Source organism: Helianthus annuus, chromosome 10 (assembly GCF_002127325.2).
Source record: "Helianthus annuus cultivar XRQ/B chromosome 10, HanXRQr2.0-SUNRISE, whole genome shotgun sequence".
Taxonomy (NCBI): domain Eukaryota; kingdom Viridiplantae; phylum Streptophyta; class Magnoliopsida; order Asterales; family Asteraceae; genus Helianthus; species Helianthus annuus.
Genome location: NC_035442.2, coordinates 157,377,885 through 157,389,361, shown reverse-complemented (window position 1 = coordinate 157,389,361; position 11,477 = coordinate 157,377,885). Strand labels below are relative to the sequence as shown.

Below are 11,477 nucleotides of genomic sequence, written 5' to 3'. Positions count from 1 at the left end.
TTGTATTTTACTCTAAATATTTTGAGTTAAATGTCATTTTAGTCTATGTGGTTTGAGTTATTTTGTCAGTTTAGTCTAAAGGTTTCATTTTTCACTTGTGGGTCTAAAAAGGTTTCGTAGTTGCCATTTTAGTCCACTGGGTTAACTTCATCCATTTTTTCCGTTAATGAGAAGGGCAATTCGGTCATTTTATATGTCCGAATTGCTCTTATAGTTAACAGAATTACAAATAAAATAACCGAATTGCTCTTATCGTTAACAAAAAAAATGGATGAAGTTAACCCAGTGAACTAAAATGGTAATGGTAAAACTTTTTTAGACCCACATGTGAAAAATGAAACCTTTAAACTAAACAACCAAAATAACCCAAACCATAAGGACTAAAAAGTCATTTAACTAAAATATTTTTCTATTAGTACTTTAGAAAACAAATACAGTCCATGTGTTGGTAATAAATGAAAAAAATAAAAAAAGCAATGAACCAAGTTGAGAAAAATAGTCCCTTTTCAAAAAGACAATGATAGGACCACAACTAAACTAAACCCCTTTCACTCTCTCTCCATCTTCTTGCAAAACCCTTGTTTTTCACTCTCCAATTTCTCTCATTTCATCCAAATTCATCCCATGAGTGAACCGGCGACCCCTCCACCGACCATCGGAAAGATGGGTCCGTACACCGTCTTCATTACCCATCCGTCCGATCCTTCTGATCCGCCGGTTCAATCGCCGCCGGTTCTATCTTCTCATCCGGTTCAGCCTCCTCCGGTCCAGTACCCGAAGTCTACTTCACCCAAATCCGGGTTTATATGGGATGCTGTTGCGAAAGTACAGAAGGGTATCTTTGATATTTTGTTTTAAGTTTTATGATGTTTGTTTGGAAATTGTTTCACCAGATTTGAACAGTTGATCTGTTTGATTGTAGAATTTGTTTCCTGATCAGTTTTCCTTGAATTATTTTGTATGTATAAAATTTGTTTCAAATATTTGATCACTTAGTTTGGCAATGGGACGGGTCTTGGTAATCCTAGTAGTAAGTCGTTTTACCCGATTGTAAAACTGTGTCCCATACCGGGCCCGATACTCCTTGGGTATGTGTCGGGTAATTACTTGTTGGGTATCGGGTATACTATACCTTTGGGCGCAGAGTATATCCGTTAGTTTGTTATAAATATTTCCTAATACATTTCTTAATATTTTAATTTTTATATGGTTTTATTATCTATGGAAATTAGAAATATTAAGAAAAAAACTAATTTTTAGTGAATTAGTAGATTATTCTGTTTTTAGTACAATGTTCTGTTTTTTGCATTTACATCTGCACATATATACTTGTTTGTGATTGCTCAATGATGTGCATTTTTTGCAAAAGTGAATCAATTGCAAAGATTGTGTTTTCGGTTTAGGGATTATAATTTTTGGTATTATTATACATTTGGGTTAACTTATGGCTTATTTGTATAACAGCACATTCAAGTTTGGACGAGTATGTAGCACATTGGTTTGGGTTGAATCAATCAAAATATCAGTGGGCTCTCGACGATTACTATGAAAGCAAGGGATCGGTAAGCTTTTCTTGTTTTCATTTCTTGCATATAAAGAAACCCAAGAATTGAAGAATCACTCGAAACCATGTCCTGAAAACCTGTTTTAAAACCGATCATATGTTTTATTGTACAAATTGAAGTAATCAATCCTTAAAAAGCTGATCTTTCTTATGCTATGTTCAATCTTGATATCTAATTCTTGCAAAAAGCTGCAGGACAAAGTTGACGCACAGGTGACACATGCAGCCCCGAAAGCTCAAAGGGTGTAACATATGCTTAGTTGGCAGGTAGATGGTTCAAATATTGTGGCTTTTGCTTGTTAAATTAGGTTAATGTTTTTTAAATTTGAGGTTATATTTGTGTTTTGTAGGATGGGATTTGGTTGAGAAAGAACACCTTCATAATGTCTTTTTGAGCATGCTATGTCTATAAGATGACTTGGTTCTTGGGTGGATCTGATTGGATCAGTCTACATGATTATTGGGACTTGACCGTGAACATTTTGGTGCACGGTTGGACTGTTATTTAGTAGCGAGTATGATTCATGTAGTTTGATCCGTTTATGGTCTTTTTAATCACTCACCGGTAATCATATATTTGGCATGAAGTGTAATGTGTTTGTTGTTGAGTTTATGCTTGCATTTTGTTTTAAAATGCGAACCTTGTGAACCAAACTTATTTCGTGATCTTGCTCGAGGTATAACCAATGATTTAAAAACTCGACTGTCAAACCGATCGTACTAGTACTACTATTTCACTGGTTGGACTGGTCGGCCAGACTCAAAAACTGGATGACTTCATAATTAATTTAAAGTTTTAATATTACATATAAAAGAACAACTAGTTCATACCTACGTAAACATTTTTTACTTTTGTATTTTGACCACAAACTTTTAAGTTACTTTGGTTTTTACATATCACGTGTCCAAAGAGGGAAGGTGAATCAACTTTAAACCATGTTCCAGTAATAATTCCTGTAAAATTACAAAAATGGCTTTTCAGTTTGAAGAAAATATTAAAGGTAAAGATTTGGTAATGTCCACGCTTGATAAAAGTTTTATTCTTATAAGTCATAAGCTATAGTTAGCGTCGGTGTGGTAATCGTGCCGTAATGAATCGGACCGATACTGACCAAACAATTTTGGTACCGATGTTGACATTCATTTTTATGGTTTTCGATTAAACACGTGTCCACATCCTTTTGAGTATATTTTTTCGGTTGTTGAGTGCCAGTATCCTACCGGTACTATAAAAAACCGAACTACCACTGTATCAAACTGAAGCTATATCGACCGAATACCCGTTGCGAAACGCGGGTAAATCCCACTAGTTCCCTACAAAACTAATAATTTTTTTTATAAGGAGTATATTATAGAAATATATGTATAAGAAAACCTAGATGCAGCAAATAACTTTTTAACTCAAAACTGGTTTAACCGGCTGTGGTTTTAACAACATTAATACAATGTTTTCTAACAATATATGATAGTTATTAACCTATTATCTGTTTGTATAGCAAAAGTTATATAACAAATGTTCCAAACAAAGACACCACCAAGGGAAATGAGACAAAAGCTATGCATAAGTTTCATTTAAACAAGGTCACCTTAGGGTAAGTAAACCCATAATGCCTTCCAAACAATTCAAATATATTATTGAAAACATCATAGAAAAAACATTGACCAAACTTTAGAATCTTTGACCATGGAATTTTAAAACGAAACAACAGAAATCAAGAGCAAAAAATGTTTCATGGGTCAGTTGGTTTCTGAATAACAAAAGACATGCACTGAGCCTGCCTCACATTGTCAAATGCCAAACACCTGATATATGCATTTGGGTATGTCTTTTTGCATTCCTGAATTTCATTCAATACCTGTGAGGAATCATTGCAGCCAAACATGGGCAGTTTCCATAGTGTCCAATACCTTCCATCATAGTAATTTGGAATTTGGCTGTTTTCTCTGAATACATGTCCCACCTAAACACAAAAACCAAATCAATCAATAAATAAATAAACATAATTTAAATTCCATATTACATTTTCAAGGGCCGACAATAGATCAACTGATTAGACTTGTTTACTGAAAAGTACAGTATATGATTTTTTACCTTTTTTAAAAACAAATAAAATTAGGAGGCAGGATCCATCATTTGTTCTTCTTGGTACATAAAACATACAACTGTGTTATAGACATGAGATATTAAGTAGTTAAACGAGATGTATTCATGTTTAATACTTGTGTAGTTGTGTTATTCACGTCGTTAGAGACCTGCTAAAAATGATAAGACACTATTTGCTAGCCCATTGCTCCAACTTATGGAAATGTGATAAAAATTGAATCTTGTTTTCGTTTAAAAGCAAGAAACGAATCTATCAAGCGTACGTTTGATCTTACCAAATCAAACTCAAGACACGGCACCCATCCTTTCTTGATCATGTAATCAATCTCCTTTGCGATGGATTCATCTGTAAGAGGCGGAAGATACGAAAGAGTCTCAAACTTCTTGTTATTTATCGGATTCCAAACCTATATACATTCATAATTCAAGACATTTACATTAATATCCAAATCAAGAAAGTCCATAACTTCAACAGTTTATTATAATACCTTCATGCAGTGAATCCTAGAGCCATTCGAAACTGTTTTTCGGCTCCAAGGTGCCGAATCTGTGGTCCGAAAAAGCTTAGATCCATTGGGATTCAAACCCATGTAAATGGATCCGGTAACTGGAGCTGTGAATGTTGCTGAAGACATTCTACTTCCAATAGTTGTGGAAAAAGAATGACAATAGAACTCCTAGCAGACATGTATTTTATAGCATAACCTTGCATATATTTTTATATTGGTCACATAAAAGAACAAATTTGAGGGCTTTTTTAGTTGGTTTGAGACTTATGATTTACCAAAGAAGGTGAAAACTACTATGTGCATGGAGGGTTTTGTTAGGCATTTGAGTATAGATTTCATCACCATGTGTTCCACCTTTTGTTTTTGATTTCTTTGCGGTCTAGTTGTACACATGGCGCACACAGAATGGTCATAGATCAACCAATGAACAGTGTTGTATGGATCGTTAGGCGCTAGTCGGCCGGTGGGGTACGGATTAACGATTAATCGGGAATAACATGGATTAATCGGATTGGGATTTTTATTTGTAATCTTCAGTTTTATGTATACATTTTTTTTTGTAATTTTTTAGCAAGACAAGTTTTAACCCCTCATCGGCTCATTTTTTTAAGGTAGACAAGATTAACCACCGAAATTTACAAGGTTTGACCGGAAAATGGCCCGGAATTGGTCCGGAACCGTCGATTTTTGGCTGATTAGGACTGCCTAGGGCCTCCGTTGACTGTCTAGTGATTAATTAGCCAATTAGAGGAAAAAAAAAAAATACTCGGTTAACCTGCTACTAGCGGGAATTTTACAACCATGCCAATGAATGATGTCACAAATTATACTAATTCATTAATACAATATTAAGTAACATTAGGACATCATGAATGTCTTTAGCTTGAGGGTGACATTGATCATCAACAAAGAATTTGTTAACAATCCCATTAACTTCAATAAAACTCCAACCAGGAGCAATGGCAACTTTTCGTTCCGTCATCATCTTCCTCAGTTTAATCACACCTTCCCAGCTTCCATTACTCGCATACATATTAGCAAGCCCGACATACCTTCCACTGTGCGTCGGCTCTAATTCTAACAAACGTTTTCCAGCTGTCCCCGCTAGATGTATTGCACTATGCGTTAAACACCCATGTAGAAAAGATCCCCATACAGCTCCGTCGGGTGTCATCGGCATCAACTTGATCAGCTTCTCGGCTTCTTTCAGCTGTCCGGATCTAGCCAACAGATCGACCATGCATCCGTAGTGCTCGATTGTTAATTGCACGTTGTAAACTTTGCTCATTTTACCAAGTATAGACCATGGTTTTTTTAATAAAGTTTTGTGATTACAAGCAACAAGAACCGCAACAAATATAATGCCGTTTGGAACCGGTCCGTTCTGCTCCATTTCCTCAAAAAGATCGATTGCCGTTTCGTTTTTACCGTTTGTAGCTAGCCCTAAAATCATCGCACTCCATGCGGCAACATCTTTATAAGGCATTGCGTTGAATATATCTTTGGCTTTCTCTATATCCCCACATTTAGCATAGAAATCGATCAGCGCCGTACCAAAATCGACGTCTACACTAAACGATTCTTCAACTAATTGACAGTGTATACTTCTTCCTATTTCAAAAGCACCAACCGCACCGCAAGCATTGAGAACGCTCAGCAAAAGAGACCTGTTAGGGTTCCCTACGCCACAATTTATCATCCGGCGATACAACTGGATTGCTTCATTGAAAAGTTCATTCTTCACAAACCCAGAAATCATCGCGCTATACGATACATCATTTCTCTCGGGCATTTCATCAAACACCTTACAAGCATCGTCAATAAGCCCGTTACTAAAACACCCCGTTATCAAACTAGTACAACACACCACATTCTTGTACGCGCTTTCTTCAAACACTTGTTTAGCTAATTCAATAGCTTTATAACTCGAATACACAGATATAAGCAAGCTGGTAACATAAACATCAGAAACATTTCCGTATTTCACGACTTGTCCATGCACTTGACGCAACGACCGTAAACAATCACACGTTCTGATCAACACAGGGAACGTACGAGCATTCGGTTTGATTCCTTCGTTACGCATTTTAGTGTAAAGTAGAACACCCATTTCTCGTTTTGACGTTTTAGAGTAACCCAATATCATAGTGTTGAAATCAAAGATGGTAGGCATGCTTATTTGGTTCAAGATTGTGTGCGCGTAATCTATATCGGATATCGCCGAGAAAGCCAGGAGTTTGCTGGTTATGTAAGTAAATCGAGCAAGACCGACAGTGATGGTTTGCGCGTGGATTTGTTTGAGTTGTTCGAAAGTTGAACATTTTTCAAGCTTACGAAGATATCGAGGGTTTGAGATGGTATGTAAGATGGTCCTGTTCATTCATACAAACTAGAAACTTTGATCAGGGTTCTCAGTTGTGTCTTTAACATCCATTACATCTGTATGATTATAACCAGTAGTAAACAATAAGCAATTCTTGTTTCATCAGCTGATTAAACTTGCATTAAAAAACTAATGAAATTTTCATACAGGCATTTTATCGAACAGGTGGTATGCATACATTCAAACATTGTACAATTTGTGTCGATTTGTTCAATAGAGTCCCAAAATCAATGGTTTAAACAATGGGTATCATGAATTTAATAAGATTTCATAATAAACTTCAAACTTTGCAATGCAAAACCAAAAGAAATTAGTCAATTACCTGAACTATGGCCCAAGGTTCGTACCGATCTTTTTACTTCAATTCTTTAATGCAAAACCAAAAGATATTAGTCAATTACCTGAACTATGGCCCAAGGTTCGTACCGATCTTTTTACTTCAATTCTTTATTTGTTTTGATTTTAGTTGAGTGAGACTATAAAAAAGAAAAAATTGAGTGAGACTTGAAGAAAAAAAAGCTTTATAAGTTTAAAAATTGGAAAGTTATATAGTTCTCTATTTTTAAATCTATTTCAACGTGACCGAGTTCGTTTTGGTTCGGTTAAGTCAACTTATGATATGCATCGTAACCAAAACTGATCCCAATTTTAGGTTAATCGGTTATGGCTCAATAAACAATGGTCATTTGTTTATTTCAGTTAATTCGCTTATTTGCACACCCATAATTTGTGAATCATATGTGGGTCAATTCCATGTTGAACTTGTGTACATATATTTAGTTAAAGAGTAAATTGTCATTTTAGTCCCTGAGTTTTGTCCAAATTTGTCATTTTAGTCTAAATAGTTTTTTTTTTGTCTCTGGATCCCTAACTTTTTCCTTTTGTTACCATTTTGATCACATGCACTAACTCCATCCAAAAACTCCATCTTTAACCAGGGGTATTTTGGGGATTTTCATTTTAAATGTTTTCAATTGCCATTTTAATCCAATTCCAAAAAATCAAAAAAAATCCAAAAAATTCTAAAAAATAATAAAAATTCTAAAAAATCATATAGATTCTAAAAAATCCAAAAAATCCGTTTCGGCGCGAACCGTTTCGAACCCGAACCGTTTCGAGCTGAACCGTTTCGAAGCGAACCGTTTCGACCCGAACCGTTTCGACCCGTACCGTTTCGACGCGAACCGTTTCGAGCCGTACCGTTTCGAGCTGAACCGTTTCGAACCGAACCGTTTCTAGCTGAACCGTTTCGAACCGAACCGTTTCGACGCGAACCGTTTCGACCCGAACCGTTTCGAGCTGAATCGTTTCGACGCGAACCGTGCCTTATCGATGCGAACCGTTTCGAACCGTACCGTTTCGATGCGAACCGTGCCTTATCGACGCGAACCGTTTCGAACCGTACCGTTTCGATGCGAACCGTTTCGAACCGAACCCTTTCGACCCGAACCGTTTCGACCCGAACCGTCGAAACGGTTCAGCTCGAAACGGTTCGGTTCGAAACGGTTCGGTTTGATAAGGCACGGTTCGGTTCGAAACGGTACGACTTGAAACGGTTCGGCTTCGAAACGGTACGGGTTGAAACGGTTCGGCTTCGAAACGGTACGGGTCGAAACGGTTCGCGTCGAAAAGGTCCAGCTTCGAAACGGTTCAGCTTCGAAACGGTACGGCTTGAAACGGTTCGGCTTCGAAACGGTACGGGTCGAAACGGTTCGCGTCGAAACGGTTCAGCTCGAAACGGTACGGGTCGAAACGGCACGGTTCGGTTCGAAATGGTACGGCTTGAAACGGTTCGGCTTCGAAACGGTACGGGTCGAAACGGTTCAGCTCGAAACGGTACGGGTCGAAATGGTTCGCGTCGAAACGGTTCAGCTCGAAACGGTTCGGGTTCGAAACGGTTCACGCCGAAATGGATATTTTGGATTTTTTAGAATTTTTATGATTTTTTAGAATTTTTATTATTTTTTAGAATTTTTTGGGATTTTTTTTATTTTTTGGATTTTTTTTGATTTTTTTGGAATTGGATCAAAATGGCAATTGAAAACATTTAAAATGAAAATCCCCAAAATACCCCTGGTTAAAGATGGAGTTTTTGGATGGAGTTAGTGTATGTGATCAAAATGGCAATAAAAGGGAAAAGTCAGGGACCTAGAGGCAAAAAAAAACTATTTGGACTAAAATGGCAAATTTGGACAAAACTCAGGGACTAAAATGGCAATTTACTCTTAGTTAAACGAGTGGTATCTGATCGATCTAGAGGGTTTGTTGATTGACTCATTTTAAACATTTTCATTAAGTTAAAAAAATATATATATTTTATGTATAAATTGAGCATTTTATGACAAACTTCAAAAGATAAAAATGTAATAAACATCATATTTTATAGTGTAAAAAATATTTTATATACATTTTTATTGTTAGTTAATTTGTAATACAAAGTATTGTAATGTAAAAAGATAAAATAATAATTTTAAGATAAATAGGACGTGTTCGTATTAGCCTAAGAATATCCATGTTGCATTAAAGTTCAAGTGTCTGACATGATTTTTGAGCTCTCGTTATTCTCGATCCGCTAAACTACAAACCAAGAAAGTATATGGAGACTGGAGTTTAGCGAGAACATAATCGAAATTGAGATCCATTAAATTTGCCCGAGACTGATTAGAATTTAGAAGCCCATTGTCCAATATACTAGGCCCAAAACCTAAGATAACTAATACACCAATTTGGAAGAGGCCCAACAATACCAAGGTGCTGTTTGTTTTTTTTTTTCTGAAAAGCTCTGCGCATTCTATCTGCGCCGCGCAGACGTTGCCACGCGCAGATTGTTTGTTTTTCTTAAGACGTTTTATTAAAAAAAACGTTTGTGCGGGCTCTTCTTGGTGCAGACTTGGCCCACCCACTTCTAAAATCTTCTAAGGTCTGCAAAGGGTTAAACACCACCACCACCCACCACCACTGTCCATAACCACCACCACCACCGTCCACTACCCACCACCATCCATCACCACCACCACCGTTCACCATCCACCACCGTCCATCACCACCACCGTCCACCACCCACCACCGCCGTCTACCACCATCACTATCCACCACCACCACCGTCCGTACACCACCACCAATTTGTTTTAGAAGTCTACATACGTTAAAAAACAAACAGTCTTCTTCTTACAGATTGCAAAGGTTTGGTCCACCTCTTCTTCTACAGATGGCTGCAGATGTTGTTCGAAGACTGTAGAGATTTTACCTCTAAAAAAACAAATAACCCCTAAGAGTATATCTAACGTGAGAATCCGGACATGGACGAACATCCATGTGGTCAGGCATCCTCGTTGGAGGGGGTTGTTCAGTTAGACTATACGGAGTGGGGGGCTTGAAAAGGACGCGTTACGCAACATATGGACGCCACGCCACGTCCCCACGCATTAGAAAAGTAGCGTGGTGCAAAAAAGGGAGGAGTGTGACAAGGCGTGAAAGAGTGGAGTTATTCAACACGTGACACATACTTATTATTATTATTTTTATATTTAAAAATTATATAAAATCTATTAAATTTAATAAAAAAACATTAATACAAATTAAACAAATAGCATTAATAAAAAAACATTACATCATTTTAAAAATAAAAATATTACATAACTTAAAAAAAATTACATAACTTAAAATTTTAAAACATTACATAACTGAAAACAATCGAAACTAAAAGAAACATTATATAACGAAAATTAAATGGTAACCTAAACATACTTAACCAAAGAATCTTAATATTTGCCACGCCGCGACGTGTTTGAACTCACGACCGTACGTGTGCCTGTACTTGACGAGGGCGACTTGGATGACGTCTTCTTCGTTGAGCTCACTATCGTAATTGTCTACAACGTTGACAACCATCTCAAATCTCGAACTAGCCATACGAATAATCTAGAAATGTGAACAAAGTGTGTCCATGGTTCGGGTGGCCTCTCCCTATGCATACAAAATTGTTAGAAAACTCGTTCCAAAAACGGATGTATGGGTAAACGATGCGCGTTGTCGATAAGTGTTGCAATCCAAGATTCATACAATACAATGTGCTCTTCTTTACATGTAAGAAATGGAGGAATGAGAAAACCAAAACTAATTATCAATTTCTTGTTTAAAAGAAACTATTTTATTAGTTGTAGATATAGTGGGAATAGGGAATTTTCATACCTCCCTCAAACCAACAAAACATACTACTTATGTAGATATTAAGTGTGGAAGCTTCTTTTTCTTTTAAACAGTAACTGTTGTATGCCTTTAACTACAAAATAATTAAATTAGTAAAGCATGTTTACACTTTGTTTCTTCAATTCGATATTCGATTGGAATATCGACAAAAAGATTGAATAATTCCATTGCATTAGTCTCCCCAATCTCACATAAAATATTAAGCCCACACAAAATAAAGCAACATCTAGAAACATATCGAACTTGCCACCAATTATTATATTTTCATTAGTTTTCATCAATAGTAATCTATACTATATAATAAAAGAAACCTGTTTTGGGACACTTGTCATTCTCTCATTTAATTGATTAAAATTATTAATAATACTAATAATAATAATATTTAATCTAAATTAATACAAATTCTTATTATTAATAATATTTAATCAAATCTAAAATATAATCTAATACAAATTTTTATTATCAATAATATTTAATCAAATCTAATAACAAATGTTTTTGTTACCGTCCTTGTCAAAACAATCTTTTTCTTAAACAAGACCTTTTTATTTATTATTTTATAAAACAATACTTTTGTTTTTGTCATTTATTTTTATTAATTTATTTAGTTTTCATTTATCATTTAGATTTTTTGGATTGAAAATAGTTTGTAGGGGCGTTTCTTTCGTTTGTTTATTTGCAGTTGGGCCTAATTGGGCCATTAGTGCT

General features: G+C 36.0%; 3 protein-coding genes across 6 annotated transcripts; 1 reads left to right on the top strand and 2 right to left on the bottom strand.

The window, feature by feature from the left end:
* The first annotated feature begins 507 nt into the window (after nucleotides 1-507).
* On the top strand, nucleotides 508-2,198 carry LOC110886146. Of its 3 annotated transcripts, none has more exons than XM_022133908.2 (4): nucleotides 508-835; nucleotides 1,465-1,562; nucleotides 1,757-1,831; nucleotides 1,915-2,198. In XM_022133908.2, the coding sequence occupies exons 1-3, from the start codon at nucleotides 625-627 to the stop codon at nucleotides 1,811-1,813; spliced, it is 366 nt and encodes a 121-aa protein (XP_021989600.1). In that variant the 5' UTR covers nucleotides 508-624; the 3' UTR covers nucleotides 1,814-1,831; nucleotides 1,915-2,198. The 3 variants fall into 3 exon arrangements, with proteins under 3 accessions (XP_021989600.1, XP_021989599.1, XP_021989601.1); XM_022133907.2 differs by having other exon boundaries at nucleotides 1,754-1,831; XM_022133909.2 differs by having other exon boundaries at nucleotides 514-835; nucleotides 1,760-1,831.
* Nucleotides 2,199-3,108: 910 nt separating this feature from the next.
* LOC110886145 (ribulose bisphosphate carboxylase small chain clone 512) lies at nucleotides 3,109-4,318 on the bottom strand. Its single transcript, XM_022133906.2, has 3 exons — nucleotides 4,157-4,318; nucleotides 3,944-4,075; nucleotides 3,109-3,525 (listed from the first exon to the last, which is right to left on the bottom strand). Exons 1-3 carry the CDS (start codon nucleotides 4,301-4,303, stop codon nucleotides 3,295-3,297), a joined length of 510 nt encoding a protein of 169 aa, XP_021989598.1. The 5' UTR covers nucleotides 4,304-4,318; the 3' UTR covers nucleotides 3,109-3,294.
* Nucleotides 4,319-4,932: 614 nt separating this feature from the next.
* Nucleotides 4,933-7,161, bottom strand: LOC110886144 (pentatricopeptide repeat-containing protein At5g06540). 2 transcript variants are annotated; one of them, XM_022133904.2, is made up of 2 exons: nucleotides 6,883-7,161; nucleotides 4,933-6,616 (listed from the first exon to the last, which is right to left on the bottom strand). In XM_022133904.2, exon 2 carries the CDS (start codon nucleotides 6,555-6,557, stop codon nucleotides 5,007-5,009), a length of 1,551 nt encoding a protein of 516 aa, XP_021989596.1. In that variant the 5' UTR covers nucleotides 6,558-6,616; nucleotides 6,883-7,161; the 3' UTR covers nucleotides 4,933-5,006. The 2 variants fall into 2 exon arrangements, with proteins under 2 accessions (XP_021989596.1, XP_021989597.1); XM_022133905.2 differs by having other exon boundaries at nucleotides 6,962-7,161.
* Nucleotides 7,162-11,477: the final 4,316 nt, after the last annotated feature.

Bases quoted from the DNA above. Each gene is read 5' to 3' on its own strand.
- LOC110886145 (XM_022133906.2), bottom strand. From the start codon at position 4,303: ATGTCTTCAGCAACATTCACAGCTCCAGTTACCGGATCCATTTACATG. The intron at 4,076-4,156 runs GTATTATAATAA...GAATGTATATAG, and splicing joins CTAGGATTCACTGCATGAAG to GTTTGGAATCCGATAAATAA. The intron at 3,526-3,943 runs GTAAGATCAAAC...TTTTGTGTTTAG, and splicing joins CGTGTCTTGAGTTTGATTTG to GTGGGACATGTATTCAGAGA.
- LOC110886144 (XM_022133904.2), bottom strand. From the start codon at position 6,557: ATGAACAGGACCATCTTACATACCATCTCAAACCCTCGATATCTTCGT.
- LOC110886146 (XM_022133907.2), top strand. From the start codon at position 625: ATGAGTGAACCGGCGACCCCTCCACCGACCATCGGAAAGATGGGTCCG. The intron at 836-1,464 runs GTATCTTTGATA...TTTGTATAACAG, and splicing joins TGTTGCGAAAGTACAGAAGG to CACATTCAAGTTTGGACGAG. The intron at 1,563-1,753 runs GTAAGCTTTTCT...TCTTGCAAAAAG, and splicing joins ACTATGAAAGCAAGGGATCG to CTGCAGGACAAAGTTGACGC.